General features: G+C 39.3%; 1 protein-coding gene across 3 annotated transcripts; it reads right to left on the bottom strand.

Moving 5' to 3' along the window:
• Positions 1–354: 354 nt before the first annotated feature.
• LOC102925415 (uncharacterized) lies at positions 355–23,005 on the bottom strand. 3 transcript variants are annotated; one of them, XM_042267083.2, is made up of 6 exons: positions 22,760–23,005; positions 21,834–21,942; positions 21,275–21,409; positions 4,683–4,777; positions 4,370–4,496; positions 355–2,203 (listed from the first exon to the last, which is right to left on the bottom strand). In XM_042267083.2, exons 4-6 carry the CDS (start codon positions 4,710–4,712, stop codon positions 1,044–1,046), a joined length of 1,317 nt encoding a protein of 438 aa, XP_042123017.2. In that variant the 5' UTR covers positions 4,713–4,777; positions 21,275–21,409; positions 21,834–21,942; positions 22,760–23,005; the 3' UTR covers positions 355–1,043. The 3 variants fall into 3 exon arrangements, with proteins under 3 accessions (XP_042123017.2, XP_042123018.2, XP_015864612.2); XM_042267084.2 differs by having other exon boundaries at positions 22,748–23,005; XM_016009126.3 differs by lacking the exon at positions 21,275–21,409.
• Between the last annotated feature and the right edge of the window lie 4,076 nt (positions 23,006–27,081).

Consider the following 27,081-nt stretch of genomic DNA (forward strand, 5'->3'; position numbering starts at 1 on the left):
ATGTTTCCAAACACCATTTTATTTGCTCAAATATAAGAATTCACTTCCACTCAAACACATGAAAAATTCATGTATTCATCTGGTTTTGTTCTTTACAACACACTGGCTTTTATAGTGTCTACAAGTCTTTATGCCTTGGTCTTTCTAATATCACTCTTCTATTATTGCACTTTGAAGCAGGACTAAATACCTCTCAATGTTGAGTATTTAAAAATGATTTTCCTGCACATTCTTGAGGACTTCAGAGCTATTATCCACAAGCATGCATGTGCTGTTACACTCACATGGCTCTGTCAAGGTTTCTTACATTCTTGGTACTTGTAGAGTTTTACTCCAGAATGAATATTTTGAAGGTGGAATAAAAGACAAATTTTTATTAAGGCATTTTCTTGGGTTTCTTTCAGGATGAGTTTTCCAATGTATCTACAATGTTAGCATTAGAAGAAAGATTTGACAAACTGAATGCATTTTGAGGGTTCTGTAGTGTGTGGAATTTCCAATAAAGAGCAGGACATGAGGATAGCACATAGGTATATATTTTATATGGTTTCTCTTCAGTATAGGTTTTCTGATATACAACAAAACCGGTACAAAATCTAAGAGCTTGGCCACATTCTTCAGGTTCCTACATTTTGTCCTCATTATATCTATTTTTGATATTGTACTACAAAAATGTTTTTGTTAAAGATTTCCCCACATTGTTACACTTGAAAGAATTTTCTTCAGTATAAATTTTTGTGATATTTTCTAAGATTCCAACCTTCATTAAAGAGTTTCAAAAATTTATTTTGTCCTTGTTTCTCTCTATAATAGATCCTGTTGTGCCTCAAAAAGATAAAGATCTTTTTTTTTTTTTTTTTTTTTTCCGAGACAGGGTTTCTCTGTGTGGCTTTGCACCTTTCCTAGAACTCACTCCATAGCCCAGGCTGGCCTCGAACTCACAGAGATCCACCTGGCTCTGCCTCCTGAGTGCTGGGATTAAAGGCGTGAGCTACCACCATCCGGCTAAGATAAAGATCTTGATAAAGAATATGCCAACTTACTTACAATGGTATTTTTATCTCCAGTGTATGAATTTTCTGATGTCTTCTAAGAGTTGAGAATCGGGTAAAATATTTGTCACATTCATGACATTTGTAAGGCTTCTCTCCAGTATGAATTCTCTGATGCCTTCTAAGATTTGAATGCTGGGTAAATGATTTGTCACAGTCTTTGCATTTGTAAGGTTTCTCTCCAGAATGAATTCTGTGATGTGTTTTCAGAATTGAGTTTGTGGTAAAGGATTTGTCACATACTTCACAGTGGTAAGGCTTCTCTCCAGTATGGGTTCTATAATGCCTTTTAAGATGTGACAACTCAAGGAAAGTCTTACCACATTCTTTGCACATGTATAGTTTTTCTATAGAATGTATTTTCTGATGCTTTCTAAAAGATGAACAGTGAATAAATGATCTGTCACACTCATTGCATTTGTAAGGCTTCTCACCAATATGGGTTCTGTAATGGCTTTTAAGGTATAGTAACTGATAAAACACTTTGCCACATTCTTGACAAGTATAAAGTTCCTCAGCAGTATGGATTTTCTTATGTCTCCTGAAAGTGGAACCATGGGCAAAGGATTTGTCACATTCCTGACATTTGTAAGGCTTCTCTCCAGTATGGACAATGAAATGGCTTTTAAGTGCCGACAACTGAATAAAAGACTTACCACAGTCATTGCATCTATAAGGTTTCTCTCCAGTATGAATTTTTTTATGTGTTCTAAGATTTGAGCAATGGGTAAAGGATTTGTCACAAACATCACATTTATATAGCTTCTTTCCAGTATGAATTCTTGGATGTCCAGTGAGGCTTGAACAGGAACCAAAGCATTTCCCACACTTCCTAAATTTGTGTGGTTTCTCTCCAATACAGACTGCATGTTGCATAAGTTTGTAGGTAGTGGCAAATAATGAATTTTTACATTTGCAAGTTTCTTCTCCAGTGTGCATGCTTTTATCTCTATTTAGATTTGATGATTCAATCGAGGTATTCCTGTGACTACAATCACAGCTAAAGTTATCAAAATATTCTGTAGTATTACTTGTTTTATAAACTGTATATCTGTTGGATTCATGAAGGATTTCATCAACATCATTACATTTAGAATATATCTCTTCACTATCCATATGTTGATGGACAATCTCACACATGCAATAGTTCTCTGAAAAATGAGTACATTAATAGGGTTTGATATAAGATTAAACAGATTCAATGTATAATTGTTTCCCTAAGTTCTTTTAAGTAAACCAGTAATTTAGAATAGAGCTCTCAGTAGTGGAGATTTTTTGCCCAGTATGATTGTTATGGATTCCCACAAAAATGTACACAGTAATTACTGAGGAATCAGTAATTAAATTTGGGATGGAGCTTTCTGACTATATTTAGAATACATTACTTATTTATTTTTTTAAAAAATTAATAAAGAAATAGTTTAATTCAATACTGCATTTATAATATTTACTTAAGTATATGCAGCAAAGATTAATCTTTAGAATACTTAAGTTCTTTTAAAATTAAATGCTTCCTTAAAACTTTCATGGGGCATTTTTCTCAAAGATATGTTGAGTATTCAAAAGTGAGGGCAAAATAAATATTTCTGCTAGGTATCATATGCTGTAGATCATTAGAGGAAGAGACATCATTATCAGTAATTGTTTATTTCTAACCCTATGTTGACTTAGATCCACATACTACTGTTTTCCCTATTTCCTTAAATGGAAATTCCCCAGACCACTGCTTTCACTGGTTCTTGAGATAACTTTCTGGAAGGGCAATTCCACTAAGAAAACAAATGAAGGATTCAACATGCTGATATATTTACAACGAAGGCAATTACATGGAGTCATGATAGATTATACTATTTTTAAAAATAAAGGGTGTAATATATTTACAAGGAAGGTAATTAAAGAATAATCCTACTTCATGGACTTATGACAGATTATAAAACACAATCATTTCAAGATGACAGCATTTGCATACTAGTATTAAGTCAATATAACTCAGATATAATAAGACAGAGAGTCTTCTGATGTATCTTGAGGAAACCATTTTGTAACTTCAAGAATTACTGTGAGTAGAACTGAATGTGGTAAAGCCTTTTCAGACAGTACTTCCTGTTTTACTTGAACCCCTTATTTTGGACCTGTTCATTCATTCACAACACCACCTGGTTCTCTATCTATCTGGCTATCGTCTCCTCTCTCCTCACATTTAAGGATACTTTGTCTGGCTTCCAAGAAGTGACCAAGTCTACCTTACAGACAATTCCTGTGCTTTGTAAAGTGGAACATAACCCTTGCTAGATTCTTTAAAAAATTACCTGGACATCTAAGCTAACACAATACTCTGCTCAGTAGATGACCAGAGCACAAACTAAAGAATTCTAGAAACAAATTGCCAATTGTTATTTCCTGTTAGTATCTTGAAGATATTTAGGAAATATTTTCAGCCTTTGGATTTTAAAACTGTATCAGATGAATGATGAAAATGGAACTTTAAGATATGGGTGGGCACACTATATGTTTTTGAGTTTCTAAATGTATCATAGAACAAAAATGAAGGATGCATAATACCTCCAAAAGGGAGGACAAAACAAACACATAATGCAAAGAAAAACTTCATTTCTACTACCAAAATTTTGATAATTTCCTTTAGTTTGTGAGACAGCTTCACAGAGTCTACACACTAAAAAGCTGATGCATACAAAGAATGAATGTCAGGAGCTGAGGAAGCCCTGAGTCTGTGAAGTCCTGAGTAAGAGTCCATTGTTACAGAATTGGCCATGTTAAAGACCACAGTCTCAGACCTATGGGAAAATGATGAAGTCTTCATCTTCAGGGTGAGGCTTAGAAAGATAGTAAAGCCTTCCTCTGGGGTGTATATGGAAACAATGACCGTGTGTGCAGAAAATGTCCGCTTTAGCTTTCTTCTCCTATATGTTTATGGCCTTAAGACTGCTCCCCTACAGTGACTGCTCCTAATAAATTTAACTAAATCTGTCCCCTTGATTCAACTGTATACCATAAACCTGCCTCCTTGTATACCATAATCCTGCTTCCTTGTTTATTCATATAAAATCACACTTTGTTCAGCTCTATGCAGTAGCCCCACCTCCTTCTTCAACTCTATGTAATAAACACACTGAGTTTCCAGGGTTCTGTGGTTTCTCCATCTAAGAACTAAGCCCACCTGATCTCAGATTTTCTGGGTGTTCATGTGTTTGTTTTTCTTTCTTTATTCTTTCACTGCCACTACTCAGGTCAAGTACCTAGAGCCATGCAAAGAGTGACAGATTGACCTAGAAATTCTGCAATAAAAATATTCTCACCCACAGAGACCAGATTGCTGTAATTCTCCATCATCACATCAATGTACAAAGCCCTCTGAATAGAGTCCAGGTATTCCCACTCCTCCTGGGAGAAGTCCACAGCCACATCCCTGAATGTCAACAGACCCTGAAATAACAAACCATAGTTTTATCATGAACTACTATACTAAATAGAGTGCTTTTCTATATACAAGAAGACAAAAAATTATGGAAATTAAACACTTTAGATAGCATTATCAGAAGCACATAATTAAAGGTTCGCAAGGTTTCAATATATAACATTTCTAACAGAAAAGTAGACATTACTACCCACCTGAGATGTGTTTACCAGAGAACCATCCATTTCTCCTTGTTGCTCTCTTCTCTCAGCCTTTTGTATTAAGAACAATGATAGGAATTCTTCTGGTCCTTCCATATCAAAATGTCAAACATAAAATGCTAAAATTAATACTAAAATTTTTTAAGACACAATGACAACATAAGAGGAACAAACCCCCAGAATAATGCCAGATGCTGTGTCAACAATCCTAAAGCCAGGTGAGCATGGGATATATATTTAAAGGCCTGAAAACAAAGAAGTGTCAACCACATTATTGCACCCAGAAAAACTGCCTTGTAAAATTGATGGAGATAAAGATAAACACAAATTAACATAATTCATTTCAGCCAAAAGTAGCACTACAGATAACAAATAGGGACAAACCATAAACAGACTCATTAGAGAGAAAATATCTATGAGAAGATAGGAAATGATACATTTCATTTGTGTAATACACAAATGCAGTAACTAAATGTGTCCAAACACAGCAAAGGATTGATTTCGAGAAGGAAGACAGAAATGTACTACCAATAATCCAATCACCAAGAATAGCAATGAATCAGAGGGAAGAAATCCTCTGGAATAAAATTCTCAATAGAAACAGAAATGTCATTTCACAAAGCTTAGCAAGTATTCATGATAAAACTTCTAAAGGAACTAGGAATACATGGAACAGAGCTCACACAATAAAGGATGTGTATGCCAAAATTAAGACAACAGTGCAGGGCAAAGAAAAATATGTATATTATTATTTCTAACACTGCAATTTTTAAGATTTATTTATTTTATGAGTGTTTTGCCAGCAAGTATGTATGTGCACCATGTGTGTGTATCTGGTGCCTCTGGAGTTCAGAAGAGAGTGCTGAATCCCCTGCTTGTGGGGGGTTATGTGGGTACTGGAACTGAACCCTGGTTCTCTGAAAGCAACAAGTGCTAATTGCTGAGCCATCTCTCCAGCCTTTACCTATAAAATTTTAACAAGAAAAATATACAAACTCTCTTCAGTTTCAATTAATAAACAGTATTAAGAGTTAGCTTGAAGCTGGGCGGTGGTGGTGCATGCCTGTAATCCCAGCACGTGGGAGGCAGAACCAGATGGATCTCTGTGAGTTCGAGGCCAGCCTGGTTCACAGAGCAAGACCCAGGACAGACACCAAAACTACACAGAGAAACCCTGTCTCGAAAAACAAAACAACAACAACAACAACAACAACAACAACAAAATAAGTTAGCATGAGAAAACTGAAAAAGAAAAAAAAAGCAATGAAAGTAGGAAAGAAATACATCAAACTACTTTTTTCAGTGATGACATGATCATATAAATACAAGTCCCACAGATACCATGAGAAACTGTTAGATATGATAAGTGCTTTAAGTAATACTGAACAGAAAATTAACATATAAAAATTACTAATTTTCCCATGTGCCTAAAATGAGCACATGCAGAAATAAATTAGGAAATTAATCCGCTAACAGTACTTTTCAAAAGGCACAGGAATAAGCTTAACTATGGAGCTAAATAACTTCTAAGATGAACTGTAAAATTTTTATTTAAAATTATTTTACATATATTTCATATATTCATCCCTCCCTCAACTCCTCTCAGATCCTCCTTCCCTCCCTCCCCACCTAACTTCATGTTTCTCTCTCTCTTATGAAAAAACAAAAACCAGGAAAAATAACAAAAAAATTAAAAATGAAAATCCACAAACAAAAAGGGACAATATGACAAAAAAATCTAAAACAAAAGGTACATACATGCACACGTGTGCATGCACACATACACACACAGAAGAATCTGTTTTATGTTGGGCAACTACTCCTTGGCATGGGGTCTGCCCTGGAATATGGTTGATACCCAGTAATACTTCATTGGAGAAAACTCATTTTCGCTTTCCTAGCAGATAGCAATTACAAAGTTCTTGGCCAGGGATGAGAATGTGTGCCCGCTTCCATTTCTCAATGCTGTTTTTTTTTTTTTTTTTTGTCTGGTTTGAACTCTTGTGCCGATCTTATACACACTGTCACTTGTGATAAAATTTTTAAGGTACTAAATTAAAAAAAGGGGGGGGAGGGAAAGATATAAATAAGAAAATGGGTTTCCATGCACATTGACTAAGATAAATGACAATGTACAAGTGGCCATATTCCCAATAATAGTCTAAGTAATCAGTGCAATCCTTGTCAGCAAATAATGGCTTAAAATTTATTTTATTATTTTTTACATATATAAGTCCTTGGCTGCATGTATGTCTGTGCAACATGGATGCCTGGTGCCTGCAGAAGCCAGAGGTGGATGTCAGATCATCTGGAACTATTGTTATAGATGGTTTTGAGCAACATGTGGGAAATAGATTCAGGTACTCTGCAAGAACAGCCAATACTTCTAACTGCTGAGCCATCTCTTCAGTCCCTCCCCATATCCCCTTTGCTTTAGAGTCAAAATATCACTAAGTAGTGCTGGCTGTCTTCTTCGGTCCTATAGAGAGACGGCCTGCTTTTTTCTCCTGAGTACTGGGATTTAAGGTCAACTTTGTACTTCCACAAAACAAATGTATGACATTTTCCTAATCACATACAGCTTATTTAACAATATATTCCATTTTATGTTCATTATGTATCACAAAATAAAGATATATTCAGAATGTCTGAATACTATTGCTAATCTCGTGTTTACATAAATATGGAGCCATTATATATACATATACATTACAAGTATATCATACTTTTAGTCTTTTGATTGCTAATGGATATTTTAATAATTTCTTTTTTAATTATTTCTATACTAATTCCATGTGTGTGTTTGTCTGTATGCATGTGCACAAATTTTGCACCTGCTGCATGCAGAGGTCAGAAGAGGGCACCACAGATTCCCCGGAACTGGAGTTACAGATGATGTGAGCTGCCATGTGGGTGCTAAGAATCAAATATGGGCCCTCTGGAAAAGCAGCCGGTGCTCCTAATCTCTGAGTCACCTCTCTAATCCCTCTTTATACATTTAAATACACTGAGAAACCAATTGTACCCAGTTATATTCTAGTTCCAAGGGATATAATGCCCTCTTCTGGCCTCCAGGGGCATCAGGCTTGCATACAGTACACAGATATACATGCAACCCAATCACCTATACACATAAAATATTTTTAGATTTAAAAATAAATATATATGAAGAATATGGAACAGTTTGTTGAAGGTGACTTAGGTCAAAATGAATACACAGACCTTAAATTTTTTTTAAAAAAACTTAACTTTCTGATGCAGATGATGAGTTCTGTTTTGCAATCATAAGCTATGGACAGTGGGAACAGATCATAACTGACTGATCACTGTGGAGATTTTGAAGATCTGGGTGCTGTGGCTACATAGTAGAATAAGAAAACTGTGAATATCAAATACAATTCACCTTTTCTTCTGTAAGACTTCTCTGTCATAGAAGATGCTAGGTGACAGCACTTCTCTGTACTAGAAATTCCTTCATAATTAGGGTAGATCCTCTCAGAACTTATTCCTGCATTCCTACCTACATCATCCATATGATAAACCCTATATTCTCACATGACAATGGGTATTTACTAGCTCTGGACTCCATGAACAAAAGAAGCTCATTCCTTATCTGTGAGGAACCTTCTTTCTGATGCTGTCAGGAGGTATCAGCAATCTCATCACATATGCAGTGCTATGGATATCACTCTATATAAATAAACACTGATTGGCCAATAGCCAGACAGGAAGTATAGGTGGGACTAACAGAGAGGAGAATTGAGGAAGGAGGAAGAAAAGGAAAGACCGCCTGGAGCCCCCACCAGGACAAAGAAGATGTAAAGTACCGTAAGCCACAAGCCACGTGGCAAAGTAAAGATTAATAGAAATGGGCTAAATATAAGAGTAAGAGCTAGACAATGACAGGCCTGAGCTAATGGCCAAGCAGTTTAAATAATGTAAGAGTCTGTGTGTTTATTTTATAAATGGGTTCCAGGACTGGCGGAACTTGGAGGAGCTGGAGAGAAATTCTCCAGCTACAGTGCAGGCTCCACATTTATTTCTAATTGTCACAAGAACAAAGATACTCTCAAGATCGTTCCTTAGCTTGTATCGTAAACCCTTAAACTAGATTTTTATAGGAATATGTTTTAATTACTTTTCTGTTGCTATGATAAGGTAACCATACCGAGGCAACTTAATAGGAGGCGGGGTTTATTTGGGCTTATAGTGACAGGATAAGGGTCTGTTGTGTTAGGCAGGAATGGAAGCAAACAGGAGTCATGATGCCTGGAGCAAGATGCTGAGAACTCACGTCTTCAAATACAAGCAAACTGGGAAAAGGTTTTAAACTCTCCAAGCCCTCCTCCAGTGACATGTTTCCTACAAAAGGCCACACACAAACATCCTCAAACCATACTAGCAACTAAAGACCATGTATTCATATGACTATGGGAGACATTTCTCATGAAAACCACAAAAAATCCTCTATTCTCAAGTGGTACTTAATTCTGCCGTTTCTGGTGTCTCAGAGTTTCTTGTTGCCATCTACAATGCTGAATCATTGCAGATGTTTGTGTTCCCTGTCCAGGTCAGTTGGAAGAATTACTGTCTGTGTCATATAAGAAACAATGAACAGTAATTCTTCAACACACAGCTTTAACACCAGAATGAGTCCTTGATCAACAGGTTGCAGAAGAGATATCATCCATATGATTTATAAGCAGGCATGAAAATAACATCACTATCATTGTACATTCCCTCACAGTCCCTGGGAGACCAGAGTGTTATAAATGGGCAGCAAGTAATACTGCAAGAAACTTCTTTTTTAGCTCAGTAAATGAATGCATCTGTTTGCTAAAATAATCCCTAATGGGGACTTTATAAACATGCAGAACCCATTGATGTAGCTCTTAATGAACCAAGAAATAGTAAAATTGTAAATACTGGTTAGGCTCAGTTTTTCATGACTGACTGCTTCAGTTAGTAAGGAGTGAGCCAATCTCTGTTGATTCTGTGAAGCTAGACATTAGCTTCTCATTTCTTGTTCTGATTGCTCTGACTGTTACAGATAATAATGGAGTGACAGGCTGGAAGGGAAGAGGGCACATAATTACCCTTCAGAAATGAGGTTTGCTAGGAAAAGGGCCTTAACACCATGACCCAGGCTTAAGATAGAAGAGCATTTGTGAGAAACAATAATATACCATCAAGAGGCTAACAGAACAAGGCCTTGAAGGGGAAGAGAGGTTTTCCTTTAAGTCCTGCCAAGGAGTTTCAATATGAGTGAAAATAAGGCAAGTATCGAGATAGTAACTGTCATAAGTGAGAAAGTAGAGGAGGGAATGCCAGAGCAGAGCCTTGAGAGAAATCTCATAAGGAGTCTTCAGAGAAATCCCATAGCAAAGAAAGTATCAAACTTTCATAACTTTTAACAGGGTGTTGGAAAATTTACACCTGGATTTAGTTCAACATGGCATACATGACATACAACATGAGAGAGCCACATACTGGTGAGGACCATAAATTAGAGCTAAAACCATGCAACAGATATCAATGACGTGTTTTACTGTGGGAGTAACTTGAAAAGTAAAGGCAAATAAATTGGAAATATATGGAAGAAAAGAATGAGTTCTTAGTAGCACATGGGGAAATAAAGTTTTGAGTGTTACAAAAGTAGAATTGATGTTAAGCAAGTTCTGAGATTGAGGCAGGAACAGTTTTCCTCTAAAAATATTCTAGGACTGGACAGATTCAGTGCTGAATTCCCCAGGTCCTTTATAAAATTATTACACTGATGCTTCTCTGAGAGACTGCTTAAAACATGAAGGGAAAAAAATGGCAGAAAACTCAGTGTACAAAGCCAGATTTACTGTGATATCAAAAGTAGAAAGGACAAGCACGTGGAAAGGAACTTGCTTAAGATCAATTCTACTTTTGTAACACTGAAAATTTATTTCCCCATGTGCTACTAAGAACTCATTCTTTTCTTCCATATATTTCCAATTAATTTGCCTTTACTTTTCAAGTTACTCCTACAGTAAAACATGTAATTGATATGTTGCCTGGACGGAAACAGACACAAAGGTCTTCCCTAAATTACATGAAAACTGAATTAAAGTTTATTTCATTCTCCTATTGTAAGAGTGATTTGTTCAACATAAACAAATCAATAAAAAAACAAAGCAAATGCATAGACTCAGTGAGAGAAGAAACATAATCATGTGCAGAGATTCCTAAGAAGCCTTGGAACACACTTCACATTTGCTTAATAGCTTTGAACATTCTGAAAACAGAAGGAAGAAACCTCAACAAAACAAAGACTATAAGCCACAAACCTAAATCCAAATACTAAATGACAAAACTGGACTTATCCCATGCTAATCAGGATAGAGACAAAGGCATCCATACCAATTCAACATAGTGCATCAATTATTACCCAGAGTAAGCTGGAATAAAAAAAGTTTTAAAGGGTCAACATAGGAAAGCCAGAATGCAAGTTACCCCAATTAGCAAGAAATATAATTTTGCAGTTCAGAGACTATAAATATTCATCAGAATATTACATCTGATTAAGGTTACACTTCATAACTTTAATAAGCTATTCATAAGCTTAAAAATCCACATACAAATGTCAGTTTGTGTTGTACATACCAATAAAATGTGCTGACAAGTCAGCTGAACACTCAGAGTGTCCTAAAAAAATCTTAGACTCCCTGATGACTAGCAATCATAGCACCAAAAGGTGGTATGCAGGCTGCTGGAGAAGAAGAGTGACCAGGACAATACCCAGATGTGGACCCTGTGTGCTATAATTCCACCCTACCTGGCAAGGTATGTTCACTGTTGCAATGGTCCCAAGACTGTTTCCTGGTAACCACGTGCTTTCTGATTCAATTTGAGGCCCTCTCCACAGAAGGAAAAACACACAAGGCACAATAAACCTAGCAAAAGCCCATGGAAAGGGAAGGTGGTAGACACAATGAGAGGATATATATAATCTCCTTCAAGTGATTCTGCTTAAACCCATAGCCTATGCTGCTTTCAGCAACAGGCACCAGATATTTCAGAGACTCATAACTTATCAAATACTGAGAATAAGTGGCTGCTGAGTACACAGACACAAATGTGAAAGCTACATTATTCTGTCCAAATCACAAAGAATTTTACAGAAGGGGGGGGGGGCAATACGAATACAAGACCTGGCCAGGCAATGGTGGCGCATGCCTTTAATCCCAGCACTCAGGAGGCAGAGGCAAGCAGATCTCTGTGAGTTTGAGGCCAGCCTGGTCTACAGAGTGAGATCCAGGATAGGCACCAAAACTACACAGAGAAACCCTGTCTCCAAAAACAAACAAACAAAAAACAAACAAAAAGAAAAGAAAGAGTATTAAGAGCTGCAATGAACATAGTTGAGCACATGTCCTTGTGGTATGATTGATACCACATTCCTTGGGTATATGCCCAAGAGTGGTATAGCTGGGTCTTGAGGGAGATTGATTCCCAATTTTCTGAGAAACTGCCATATTGATTTCCAAAGTGGCCGTACAAGTTTGCATTCCCACCAACAGTGGAAGAGTGTTCCCCTTGCTCTACATCCTCTCCAACATAAGCTGTCTTCAGTGTTTTTGAACTTAGCCATTCTGATAGGTGTAAGATAGTATCTCAGAATCTTTTTGATTTGCATTTCCCTGATGACTAAGGATGCTGAGCAATTCCTTAAATGTCTTTCAGCCATTTGAGCTTCCTCTGTTGAGAATTCTCTGTTTAGCTCTATAGCCCATTTTTTAATTGGATTGTTAGGTATTTTGATGTCTAGTTTCTTGAATTCTTTATATATTCTGGACATCAGCCCTCTGTCAGATGTGGGGATGGTGAAGATCTTTTCCCATTTGGTAGGCTGTCGTTTTGTCTAACTGACCATGAGAAAAACAATGACATCATGAGGTTTGCAGGCAAATGGATGGAATTAGAAAATATCCTGAGTGAGGTAAGCAAGACTCAGAAAGACAAACATAGTATGTACTCACTCATAAGTCGATACTAGATATAAAGCAAAGGATAACCAGACTGCAACTCACAGCTCCAAGGAGGCTATCTAGTAAAGAGGACTCTAAGAAAGACACAGCGATCCCCCAGTGACAGAGAAATGGATGAGATTTACATGAGCAAAATGGGGGCAAGGAAGGGTAGTGGAGGGCAAGGGTTGGGGGAAAGAGAGCTTAGGGAAGTGGGAGGTCCCAGCTGGATCAGGAACAGAGTGGGAGAACAAGGAAAGAGATACGATGATGAAGACAACGTGGGAATAGGAAAAAGCAGAATACTAGAGAGGTTCACAGGAATCTACAAAGATGATTTCACTATAGACTACTGGCAATGGTCGAGAGAAAGCCTGAGCTGACCTACTCTGGTGATCGGATGGCCGAACACCCTAACTGTCATGATAGAACCCTCATGCAGTGACTGATGGAAACAGATGCAGAGATTCACAGCCAAGCCCCAGGTGGAACTCCAGGAGTCCAATAGACAAGAGAGAGGAGGGATTCTATGAGCAAGAGATATTGAGACCATGATTGGAAAAAGTACAGAGACAACTAGCCAAACTAGTGGAAACACTTGAACTGAGAACCAATAGCTCAGGGGCCCCCATGGTACTGGAATAGGCCCTCAGGATAAGTGAGACAGTTGTTTAGCTTGAATTGTTTAGGGGGCAGGCAGTAAGACCGGGATCTGTCCTTAGTGCATGAGCTGGCTTTTTGGAGCCTAGTGCCTATGCTGAGACACTTTGCTCAGTCTTGGTGCAGGGAGGAGGTGCTTGGACCTGCCTCAGCTGAATGTACCAGGCTCTGCTGACTCCCCAAGGGAGATCTTGCCTTGGAGGAGGTAGGAGTGGGGGGTGGACTAGAGGGGGAAGGCTGGGGGGATGGGAGATGGGAGGACAAAGGAATCCGTGGTTGATATGTAAAACAAATAGAAAATCTCTTAATAAAAACAAAGATAAAAATAAATAGATAAATTTAAAAAAAAGAAAATATGAAACACATAAAAAATAAATCTTTATCACACTCTTAAAAAAAAAGTTGCAAGAGAAAAATACCAAGACATAAATGTAGGCTTATCAGAATTACACCTAATTTCTCAACGGAGACTTTAAAAGCTAGAAGGGACTGTAGAGATATGTAGAGATACGGGAATCCATAACAAAAATTAGAGACAAATGGATCCAGGAAGCAAGTCAGTCATGCCATTTTAAATTGTTGTTATTATTATTATTATTATTATTATTATTATTATTATTATTATTTTGGTTTTTCGAGACAGGGTTTCTCTGTGTAGTTTTGGTTTCTGTACTAGTTCTTGCTCTGTAGACCAGGCTGACCTCAAACTCATAGAGATCTGCCTGGCTCTGCCTCCCAAGTGCTGGGATTAAAGGCACGTGCCACTGCCACTCATCTGACATTGCAATTCTTAACATCTATACACCAAACACAAGGGCAAATAAGTTCATAAAAGAAACAACACTACAGCTTAAATCACATATTGACCCTTACACACTAATAGTGAAAGACTTCAATGCTCCACTCTTGCCAATAGACAGGTCATCCAGATAAAAACTAAAGCGAGAAATGCTGAAGCTAATCAACATTATAAACCAAATGGACCTAACAGATATTTACAGTACATTTCAACCAAACACAAAAAACTATATCTTTTTCTCTGCACTTAATGGAAATTTCTCTAAAACTTACAACATACTCATAAACAAAGTAAGTGTCAACAGATACAAGAAAATTAAAATATCCTGCAAACAATCTGAATACCATGGATTAAAGTTGGACATCAACAACAATAGAAACAACAGAAAGCCTACAAACTCATAAAAACTGAACAATTCTCTATTGAATGAAAAACGAGTCAGGACAGAAATAAAAAAAAAATTAAAACTTTCTAGAACTGAATGAAAATGAATACACAACATACCTAAACTTATGGGACGCAATAAAGGCAATTTTAAGAGGCAAGTTCATAGTACTAAGTGCCTACACAAAAAAGTTGGAGAGATTTCATACTAGTAACTTAACAACACACCTGAAAGATGTGGAACAAAGAGAAGAATTAACAACCAAAGGAGTATACTGCAAGAAATAATCAAACTCAAGCCTGAAATCAATAAATAGAAAATACAAAAATAGAAAATAGAAAAAACAAACAATACAAAGAATCAATGAAACAAAGAATTGGTTAGAGAAAAACAATAAGACTGACAAATTTTTATCCAAATTAACTAAAAGGTGGAAAGAGAATATCCAAGTTGACAAAATTAGAAAGGAAAAGAGGACATAACAAGAGAAACTAAGAAAATCGAGAGAATCATTTTGTATTTGTATTCCACCAAACTGGAAAATCTAAGAGAAATGGATCATTTTCTCTATTTACACCTCCTACAAAAGTTAAACCAAGACCAGGTAGGCAATTTAAACATACCCTTAACCACTAGTAAAATAGAAGCAGTCATTAACAACCTATGAATCCAAAAAAGCCTAGGGACTAATGATTTCAGTGAAGAATTCTACCAGACTTTCAAACCACATAAAGACCTACAAAGAAAGAGAACTGTGAATCAATTTCCATAATGCACATAGATGCAAACATTCTCAATAAAATACTTGCAAATCAAATTGAAGCACACATCAAAATAATCATCCACCATGATCAAGTAGACTTCATCCCAGCAGGAATTGTTCAACATATGTAAATCAATAAATGTAATCCACCATATAAACAAACTGAAAGAGAAATACCACATGATCATCTGGTTAGATACAGAAAAGGCCTTTGACAAAATACAACACCCATTCATGATAAAAGACCTGGAGAGATTAGGGATACAAGGAACATACCTCAGCAAAATAAAAGCAGTTTACAGCAAACACAAAGCAAATATCAACTTTAAATGAAGAGAAACTTAAAGAAACTCCACTAAAATCAGGAACAAAGCAAGGTTATCTACTCTCTCCATGTCTATTCAATACAGTACTTGAAGTCTCAGCTAGAGCAATATAACAACTGAAAGTGTAGTGGGTAGCCATTCCAGCTTGGATCTGGAAGTTCCAAGCCCCAGTAGGCAACTGTCACGCCTACGAGGTAGGGCGAGGGGAGGCGCCTGGAGACCCGAGAGCTGGATGGGCCAGCTCTCTCTCTGTGCGCTCTCTCTGTCCCGGGAGGCTGAACGGTGAAGGTGGACTGTGCAGAGCTCCGGAGAACACCGCTGGACTGCGTTACACCTTCCCCAGACCCTGCGACCTACCTATTACTTAATTTGTGAGTTACGCCATTAAATAAATATCCTTTTAACTATGTGGAGTGGCCAAAATATTTGTTTTATAGTGTTCTTTGTAAACTGTGATCCATCTATCAAAGCTGTTTTATCATCCATTGCAGTATCGGTTTTTACATTAGGCATTGGTTTATTCAGTTGTCCTGGAGAGGAATTTCTTCCACAGTGGCTGGGAATGTTCGTACTACGTTTGGTTTGGGGGCCTGCAAGAGGCCCCCTGAGGCATTTCCCGCCAGTAAAGGGTTGCCTTGTATATCTATTATTGATCTGCACTCACTGGTCCAATGTCGGCCTTTGCCACATCTTCTACATAATCCAGGAGGTGGTTGGGGTCTCCTGTTTAGGCTATTCCTAGAAGGAGTATTACTTCTAGGAGAACCCCATGTACAGTTTTTACTTATATGACCTGGTGTACCACACTTAAAACATTTGGTAACACGGGGCCTTCTTTCACCTCTGGGATTTGTCTCTCCTATCCAAGCCTCATTACTGTAGTTAAGAGACTGAACACCATTAGTATATTGAATCCATTCTTCCAAAGGAGCTGATCTGATCTTTAATGGTGTAAGTATTCTTCTGTATTCTGCATTAGCATTGTCGAACGCCAAGGACTCAGTTAATACTTTTCTTAATTCTTTGTCTGACACAGCTCTTGTTATAGCTGTGTTCAGCCTTTGTAAAAAATCAGTGAAGGGTTCGTGCGGTCCCTGAAATATCTTTGTGTATACCTCAGTTGGTTTTCCAGGTTCTGGAATTTTTTCCCAAGCATTTAGAGCTGCTGTACGGCATAGGGATATTGTATGCTCATCATAAGTAGCTTGTACATTCCTGTCAGCAAAACATCCCTCACCAAGTATTTGATCTTGGGAGATCACAAAACCTCTGATTTTACCTTGTTCTAAATTTTTTGCCTCTTCTCTCAACCAGCTTTTCCACTGTAACTGCTGGATATATTCTAGAACAGCTGAAATTAACTGATGCCAGTCATCTGGAATGATTCTATGTGAGGTAGACCACAAATTTAACATTTGTCTTACATATGTGGAATGTATCCCATACATAACTACTGCTTCCTTTATATTTTTAAAGTCCCTTGTTGAAATTGGTTGTAATGTATATGTCATATATGGCTCGGGGTGTGTGTTCATCTGCTGGCTTCTCATGGACGATAACAGGATAAGCCATTGTATGAGAGCCATTTGGAGATGTTACAACCTCTATGGTCTTGACCTTCTGCTTATTAGTTCCCTTGTCATGTTTACTGAGAGTTTCTTCTAGGGCTTGCAAACGAGCACCTAGGGTCTGTTCTAGGGAGTGAACCTCCTCTCTTGCAAGGGACTCCAGATTTCTCATGGAATCAAAGAAGTTTTTATGTTCCTCAGAAAAACATGATTCCATGGACCTTATCCTATCAATTAACGATAATCTTTCTTCCTTATATACTGTCTGAGTAGCCACAACTTCACTCTGGAGAGTTAGTGTTCTATCCATTAAATATTCATATTTATTATCAATAAAATCAATTTTGGGTACAAGCCTGTTTTGTAAATCCTGATTAGCAGATTCTAGAGAAAGAATCTTTTTCTGTAAGCCTTCATTGCTATCTTTTAAAGCCTGTATCAGTCCCAATAACGACTCATCTTTGTTCTTAAACCAGTGTTTGAACACTGTGTGAATTATTATGATGAATGCCAAAATGGTATAGCCCAGATATGCCTTAGGAATGTCGTATATTTCCAGGAAGATGTCACTCATCATACAGGCAAAAGGTTTTTAAATTCTTGTGAGGTAATGTTGTCGGCCATATTACACGAATTACTCAAAATTTGTTAGTCAATTTTAAGGTGTAAAATTATCAAGTACCTTTACTTGAAACAATATGCTTACCTTTCGTGGCTTTTGGGGTGTGTAGTAGCACTTTTCAGCCAGCAGGTGGCATTGGTACAGCTCCAAAACAGGGCCTCCTGGCAATCTTGGCTGGAGTCGGAGGGAGATGGCGGAAATCAGAGCTAGCACTCCCCTGCCTCTTTCGCTGGTCTGGGGCTAAGCTAGGGAATTGAGATCAGACTAGCTGCTCCCTTTTTAGGGAATGGAACCGTGTAGGTGTTCCCTGGTTATATGGAACTTTGCAGGCGGGTTTAGGTACCCGCCAGCTAGGGAGGAGAGGGTGGGAGCTGTCCAGGCCTTTGGAGTTTGCCCCACGTGAGCGCCAGATATTGGAGAAATTATTTTGGCCACTCCACGTAGTTAAAAGGATATTTATTTAATGGCGTAACTCACAAATTAAGTAATAGGTAGGTCGCAGGGTCTGGGGAAGGTGTAACGCAGTCCAGCGGTGTTCTCCGGAGCTCTGCACCGTTCAGCCTCCCGGGACAGAGAGAGGGCACAGAGAGAGGGCACAGAGAGAGAGCTGGCCTATCCAGCTCTCGGGTCTCCAGGCGCCTCCCCTCGCCCCACCTCGTAGGCGTGACAGGTGCCAGAGTCTCAATGGGGGTTGTAACTTCCAGATCCAAGCTGGAATGGCTACCCACTACAGAAAGAGATCAAAGGGATATAAATCTGAAAGGAATAAGTCAAAGTATCTTTATTTGCAAATGATAGTACATACAGGTGACCCAAAAATTCCATCAGGAGAAACCTCCAGTTCACAAACACTTTCAGCAAAATACCTGGATACAAAAACAACTCACAAAAATGAGTAGCCCAACTATATACAAAAGACAAAAGAAAAAGACTGGTATAATTCTACTATACTCATAGATCAGTGCCTTGTTCAGCTATCACCAGAGGCTTCCTCCTATAGCAGATGGGAATAAACAGAGTCACAACCAAAAAATACAGAGAGTGAGAGACATTGGAACAATCAGCTTTAAACTTGATGTCTCTATCAAATACCTCTCCTTAGGACTAAGAGAAGAGGAGGCAGAAAGAATATAAGAGACAGAGGGGTGGAGGACCCCAAGAAAACAAACCTCCAAATCAACAGGACTGAAGCATATGTGAACTCACAGAGATTGAGGCAGCATGCACTGGGATTGCAGGGGTCTGCACCAGATTGAATCCTAGAGCTGAAAGTAGACATATGCCCCCATCTCTAACCCAGAAGCAATCTCCAATTGATAATCATCTGCTAATAAAAATTTAGTTTGCTCAGGCCGGGCGGTGGTGGCACACGCCTTTAATCCCAGCACTTGGGAGGCAGAGGCAGGCGGATCTCTGTGAGTTCGAGGCCAGCCTGGACTACCAAGTGAGTCCCAGGAAATGTGCAAAGCTACACAGAGAAACCCTGTCTCGAAAAAACCAAAAAAAAAAAATTTAGTTTGCTCCAAGGGAGTCTCACTGGGAAACTACTCTTAAGGGTAGCCTACATTAACAGCAGTACAAAGCCAACAGAAAATGAACACAATGGCATCTTTGGATGTTCCTTATCTCATAATGTTGTGTCAGGGCTTTATACTTGTTTTTTGTTTATTTGTTTTCTTTTTAATTTTATCTTACTTTTATTTATTTTTTTTGTTTATTTTTAATATATTCTCTCTAATTACCCTACAGGTTCTTTGGGTATATATTATGGTTTCCAGTTTAGTGTTTTTTTATAGGATTTCTGAGACCTACCCAAACAAGTGGAACTTGTCTGTACCTGTTTCTTCTGTCTTTTCTAGGGTTCTTTTCCTTCTGTTTGTTTGTTTTGTTGTAGTCTGATGCATTAGTTTTTGTTTTATGTTCTTATATTTCACTTTATTATTGTCCCTTAGGGAGGGAAAAACAAAATAAAACCAACCAAACAAAAAGATATACCCTCAGCAAGAAGGAAGGGTCATGGTCACAATCATAGTAGGTAATAGACAAAGAAAAATCTATTCAAATACAAAACAAAGAATATTACTAACCAGGGACAAAATGGCCCATTCATTATAAGACTATGTGATCAAGCCGGGCGTTGGTGGCACACGCCTTTAATCCCAGCACTCGGGAGGCAGAGCCAGGCGGATCTCTGTGAGTTCGAGGCCAGCCTGGGCTACCAAGTGAGCTCCAGGAAAGGCGCAAAGCTACGCAGAGAAACCCTGTCTCGAAAAACCAAAAAAAAAAAAAAAAAAAAAAAAAAAAAAAAAAAAAAAAAAAAAAAAAAAAAGACTATGTGATCAATATGGACACATTTTACAAAACATTTTCTAAGATAAAGCAAGCCTTGGTATATTTTCAGGGAAAAAAAATGGACAGTGGTGCTGGGAAAAGTCAATACTCCACAGTCACTGAAGAGAAAGAAATCAGACAGGATATTAGTAGAGAAAGCAGACCATGAACAGTACACAGAGCCAATTATGCCTAGCAGGCCTGCAGAGAATCAGACACACAACAGCAGAAGGATTCAAACTTCTGAACCATCAAGTAACACTCTTCTGTACTGTAATGCCTCATATATAAAACAACCAATCTGGAATAAGGACATCAATAGCAGCTAGAGTATAGACAATAACAGCAGATAGAAAACATAATACATAAATGGTATGTGAATACCGACACATGGTTAACATGCTCTTAATCATACAAGAGAACAAAATGTAGGAGGAAGTTAGTCCTCTGAAAAGATTTAATGCAATTTGTATCAAAATCCTACTGACATCTTTTTTGCAGACATTAATCCTAGAAGGATATACAATTTTGAGAAAACACAGAGTTCAAAGAACTTTGAAAAAAAAAGAGAAAATTTAGAGGTGACTTCAAAATACATTCAAATTATAGTGAAATCACGTGGTACTGGCATGAAGACGGACAACCAGAGATAGGAAGGGGAAGGCGATGTATGGAGTTTAACACTTTGTGAAGATACTAAGCAATTCTTATCAAAATTCTCCTAGAATTGTTAGAGAAAATGGAGAAATTAACTCTAACAGATATAAAAATCTGAAGAAACTACAAATAGCTTTGAAATTGAGAACAGGAACAAATTTAGAGGCATCAATTTTCCTTTACAATATATTAAAATTATAGTGATGAAAACCATGTAATACTGGTATGAAAGCACAGAGACATGAATGGAACAGGGACATCATAACTCACAAGCATAGTCAAGTAAAACTATATGTATATGTATATCCACACATAGAAAGTCTAATGTCTACAACAGGGCAATCCTGAAGAGATTCTCCTCAGCAGTCTTGTCTATAATCATTTCTAGTAAAACAAAATGTGGTCAAACCCTTTTCACATCAGGTTTCCACTTTCATGAAAACCTGAACCTGGGCCCTGCCTCTACCCTCCCTGGTACCTTTGTTACTGCCTCTTCACTTTCCAAGGCTCTTTGTTTTGCTCCAGACAGGTGACCAGGTGTCATCAGTGTGAGATTTGCATGTGAGAAACAGATTGATTCATTAAGTACTTAGATCAAATACAGTGCTGTGCCCTATGAAGAGAAAACAAAAGAGGACTCTAGAAATTACTTCCCAATTGTTATTTCCTGTCAGAATATTGAAAATATTTAGATTCATATGTGTATCTTGAGTCCCAATTCTAATTACAGCTCAGTCAAAATTCTAGAGTAGAAACAGAACTTTATGACTGGGCGATAATACTGTACATTATTGAGTTTCTTAATTATTCATGGAACAGAATGGAAGAAGTTTAACCCCTCCAAAAGGACAAACATGAAGAAAAGACAAAATGTCATGAAATCACTCCTTTCTCCTCTGAGATTTTCACTTTGCTCTATGAAATGTAAGACTCATCAACACAAAGCTCACACCTAACACACATGCAGAACCATTTATTTGCCAAGGAACCCGAGAATAAGGAAGAAGCACTGAAAAACAAACAAAATCTCTTCTTACCCACAGAAATCACACTGCTGTAGTTCTCTATCAGCAGGTTTTTGTCCAAAGCTCTCTGGGCAGGGTCTAAGTATTCCTCCTTCTCCAGGCAAAGTCCACAGTCACATCACTGCATGTCAACAATGAAATAAAACACAACAGCTTGGGCATGTGTCTGTCCACTGCAAGAGAACGTTTCTTGAATCAAGGAAACAAAAGAGACATCTTTCTGATGAAGATGAGTTATCATAATTATTCAAAAGATGCTTTCTGGCATCATCCTGTTCTATAGTGCATTTTCTGGCTATAAAAATAGTAGGAAATGATCTCCTCACACTCAGCATGCACGCTGTGTTTGTCTGGACCCTAAAGTGTAATATTAAGACCTCAGCATAAGAATGTGCATTTCTGATAGCTGTATTTACATCACAGAGTGTATGTATCTCAGATGGAACACTAACAATTAATGTTTAGAACTGTAACTGTGGGGCTTGCTCACATATTTATTCTCATTCAGTCAAATCGGAGTCTTTCCTACCTGACAAACTAACAAGCTCTCTTGGCCAAAGTGCCAGGTACTAATGATATGGCCTTAGATATCAGATTGGGAGAAAAGGACGTTAGAATTCATGGATGACTTTAAATTAGGAAACGCTTTGTTTTTCCACAACAGCAAAAAGAACAACAATTAAAGTATTTCTTACAGTCTCACAGGCGCTGTTCTTAATTTACAAACATCAACAAGTACATTCAAATTATCTACGAGATTATTGTTATGAAAATATTCAGGCATATGAGATAAATAATAACAACTAGGATTACCCAGTTCTTATTACCAAAACTTTACACTGAAGGATAAAATATTAGCAAACAGTATTTTCTAGCTGGTTTCCTTAATGAACATCAAACCCTGGTCCTTTTCCTCCGAAACCCACCGCTGCGCTGACCTGATAGTTTTCCAGACCCCGGCCTGTGGTTCCCGCCACCGTGATGCTCTGACCGGGGTGAGTTTTGCAGTCCGTCCCACGTGACTCTCGTAGCTCGGGTGAGCTTTCACGTCCTGGTTGCCTCGCTGGAACCCGGTCTCGGCTCCCCCTCTGCCGTTTACTCTAGCTGCAGGGGGTTAGTCTGGATCCCTGAGTTTTCCAGTCCCCGTAGCCTCTGCTAATTTTCTCTGGCTCCTCCCACTACGCCATCAGTTCCGGAACGTCACAGCCTTGACTCCCGCCCACACCACAGGCTTGAATTTCTCAAGTTCACCCTTACTGTTTCTCTACCCGCCCCCATCACTCCTGTCACGTGGATGAACGTCTCTCCTCCCCATTGAGAGCGGCCACGCCCACTCTGTGTCTGGCTTCCTACCCCACAGCTGCTGCACCTGGCCTCTCTCCTATACAACCACTCCACATGCTTTCTTTCGGGTTGGAGCAGACCCTGATCCAGAAGGACACTGTCGTGTCCTGACCCCTCACCCTGGTCTCTGACGACTTCAGATACAAGAGATCCAGCCTAACAAGGCATTCCAGCCCCTTAGGGAAAAAATATGTGCCAAAAGAAAGCTAACAACCTAAATCCCCAAGCACAAACATGCAACAAATTAAAATCCAAACAGGGTGCCTGTAATGGTAGTACCATGGAGAGGGTGGGGTTAGGAGTAGGCTGGGCATGGTGGCTCAGCTCCAGGTTCAGTGACAGAACTTGTCTGAAAGGAAATAGGCCAAGAATGGTATAATAAGATACTCTATGCTCTTCTCTGACATCAGAGATGTGAACAGGCACCTTCACAGGAGTAGACCCACATAGAATTATTAAAACAACTAAAAATGGGAAAAATCAGTTCAACTTGGGAAGGCCAGGCCTCACGCAGTACCCGTCCTCTTTCATTTGTGTCCTGGACTGAAGAGATGGCTCAGAGGTCGGTATGCTTATTGTGGGGCAGTGGGACTGGATTTGGGATCCCAGCAACTACTTAACTAGCCTGGTGTCTTTCATATGCTAGGAACCCAAGCTGGAGGTTGAGTTGGGTGGGCTCAGACAGGAGGATCTGTTCAGCTTGCTGGCCTAATGAACTCAGCCCCAAGTTCAGGGAGAGACCCTACCTAAGTGATAGAGGAGGACACCAAATGTCCTCTTATGGCTTCTGTGAGGGGACAGGAGAGTAGATTCAGGCACACACTCGTGTGATCACACACACACACACACACACACACACACACACACACACACACTACCACCTTGGCACACATAAAATACATCGCAGATTATAAAAGAGGGAAAAAAAAACCAAACCAAAACATCAAGGGAGGAATAATAGGTATCTAGAGCTGGCAAGATGTACTCAGCACATCAATACGCTTGCCACCAAGCTTGATACCCAGAGTACAAACCCTGAGATTCACATGTGGAAGGAGAGAATAGACTCCCACAAGTTGTCCTCTGACTTCCATGTGCTTGTGATGACATGCCTCTTTCCCACATACATCTAAATGTGAAAATGTTTAAAAAAAAATAAAAAGGTCTCTGGACTTGATTCTTCCCTTCCACAAAAGCTCCTAAGTGTTTTTGACAATAAGGGCTCAAGCTGGAGGGAGGAGGGAGAAAGGTTGCTCTGGTATGTTTGTGGCACAGCCCCTTCCAGCTTCGAACTCTCCTAGGTACAAGCCATAGACAACCCACAATTCAGACAAGGGGTTGGATGTAAATATCCTCCCTACCAAGTATATGTATCAGCCTAGCTCTTGTGCTGCCATGCTATAGCACCAAAAAATTAAAATTAGAGGTAGTCTCAGCTGGGGAGTTGGCCAGTGGGTATCAGTACTTCCTCTGCAAGCATGATGACCCAAGTTGGAATCCTAAGTACCCAGTTAAAAATGAGAATTATCGGCTGGGTGGTGGTGATGCATGCCTTTAATCCCAGCACTTGGGAGGCAGAGCCAGACAGATCTCTGTGAGTTCCATGTCAGCCTGGTTCTCAGAGTGAGTTCCAGGAAAGGCACAAAGCTACACAGAGAAACCCTGTCCTGAAAAACAAACGAGAGAGAGAGAGAGAGAGAGAGAGAGAGAGAGAGAGAGAGAGAGAGAGAGAGAGAGAGAGAGAGAGAGAGAAGAGCAGCATTGTCTGCAATTGTGTGTAACTATAGCATTGGGTAGGTGGAGACAGGTAGGTTCTGAGAACTAGCCTACCAGCCAGCCTGGGGTTGAAACCCTTGAAATACATGCTACTTGGTTCTCTCCTTTTTCCAGGCATGGTATTCATGACCCATAACTTAGAACTGGTTGTGAAGAAGAAGGGCTAAGACTGGGTGTGAATCCCCAGGACTGGATTTTGGAGGATAAGGATATATATGTGTGAGAGAGCAACCAGAGGCACCTAAGCTAAATTCTGAGCAGCTATAGGGTACTTGAAACTTTCTCTTGTCTTTAGGTTTCCCATAGCTAAGCTGGTCACTCACTTGGGGCTAATCTTAAGGCACCTTCCTCACCAGACCTGCTACTGGCCCAGACAAACCCAAATGCTCTACCCTATCTGTAGACCAACCATTGATGCAGTTAGGGCCGTTCTCTGGTAGAATAGAGTGAGGGTTACAAAAAAGGCTGGGGGAGTCAAGAGTCTGGTCCCACCATGATGCTCATCCCTAGGCTGCTGCTGCACTCCAGCTTCCTGTCCACCCTGTGACTCAAAAGGAAGCTTGTAGCCTGGGTCTTCTTGCAGATACCTGTGGAGGATGCAGCCTTCTGTCTGTGCCTTAGTGGACTTTCTTTTCAGATATTGGTGTCTGAGACCTGGGGTGAGTTAGGGAGACTTGGTGCAGGTGAAAGGGTGCTCACTTGATGGTTGGCATCTTGCTGCAGGCTGTAGAACATTGGTTTCTACTCTCTGTGCATCTGAGTTTTGGTGGCACTTTACCTCCTGATAGAGGCCATGACCCTATTGTACCTGCAGACCTACCTAAGCCTGGCCAGCTGTGTAAGAAGGATGCCTGAGAAAGAACCAGAGGTAGGTAAGCACTCAGGCAGGAGGACCCAGGGAATGAGGGGACCTAGATGTGTCCCCTGGCCTTCAGAAGACCTCCTGCAGCTTCCACTGCCTGCTCCAGCAGGTGGTTCCTGTCTACTGCTAAGTGACAGTGGTAAGCCTGTAGCATTGATGCAGCTCATCCTCAAACTGTACTGAGAGCTGGACCTATGGAGAGGGGAAGGCCATGACAAGAAACAGAGGATGAGAGTGAGACATATATACGTGGTTTGTCTAGACCAGCAGATACAAGATTAGAGCAAGGTCTTGAGGTGGGAAGGCTTGGGCTGGACTAAGGAATCAAACTCAGGTCTTCACCCCTTCCACAGCAAGCAGTGTACTGACCAAGCTACCTTTCCAGCCTCAAAAGGACCATTTTCATAGTTTCCATACTGGACACTTGTGTGAGAACCTCTTTGGTTTGCAAAGGCTTTCTTTCAGGAAGGAACTAAAGAGAAATCAGGGGGAAACTACAACAACAACAACAACAACAACAACAACAACAAAAATACCATTCTAACCTGGTTATTGGCTTTTTGAATGTCATAGGACATTCAAACATTCAGATCTATTTATTGCTTAATTTCACAATTCACATGACTGTTGTGATTGTCATTTGCTCATGAGGTGATCCACTGAGCACTGTAGAAGCTAATGTGAGCCCAGAAGCAGTGTACTAAAAAGTGGATGACAATACACAGACCAAGGAGTTATAGTGCATGTGCCAGCACTTTTGAAAAGTGTAAGTTAAAGTGTAGAGAGAGAATATTATTTAGTTCAACACCATCAGTCATCCGGTCACAAAGCCACAGGGGTAATGCACAAGTGTCCTGACTGGCCAAAGTTCCTGTGACACTATGGAGGTGTAGTACATGCATATGTGCTGAATCCTAGTAGAAGGAAGCACATGTAGGATGTGGTGTAACCCATGGGCACATGCTTAACCAGAAAGGAAAACCTAGTCCAACCCTGAGTGTAGAAAGAACCATTTGGGACATTTTCTTTTCCTTTTTTGAGTTTGAACTTGAAATGAGGAAAACAGATCAGAATGTTGTGGGATATTTGTATGCTGTGTGAAAATGTATTGCTGTGATTGGTGTAATAAAAAAAAGGAGCAGCCAATAGCTAGGGAGGAGGTATAGGGGGGACTTCAGGGCAGATTTATTTATTTATAACACTCTGGGAAGAAGAAGGTGGAGTCACCAGCCAGATGTAGAGGAAACAGCATGGGCTGTATGGAGAGATGAGGTAAGG

The sequence above is a fragment of the Peromyscus maniculatus genome, chromosome 22 (assembly GCF_049852395.1).
Source record: "Peromyscus maniculatus bairdii isolate BWxNUB_F1_BW_parent chromosome 22, HU_Pman_BW_mat_3.1, whole genome shotgun sequence".
Lineage (NCBI taxonomy): Eukaryota > Metazoa > Chordata > Mammalia > Rodentia > Cricetidae > Peromyscus > Peromyscus maniculatus.

Excerpts from the sequence above, each read along its gene's own strand:
- LOC102925415 (XM_016009126.3), bottom strand. The coding sequence starts at position 4,712 with ATGGATGGTTCTCTGGTAAACACATCTCAG. Across the intron at positions 4,497-4,682 it reads CTCTGGTAAACACATCTCAG|GGTCTGTTGACATTCAGGGA; the intron begins GTGGGTAGTAAT and ends TTGTTATTTCAG. Across the intron at positions 2,204-4,369 it reads CAGCAATCTGGTCTCTGTGG|AGAACTATTGCATGTGTGAG; the intron begins GTGAGAATATTT and ends CTCATTTTTCAG.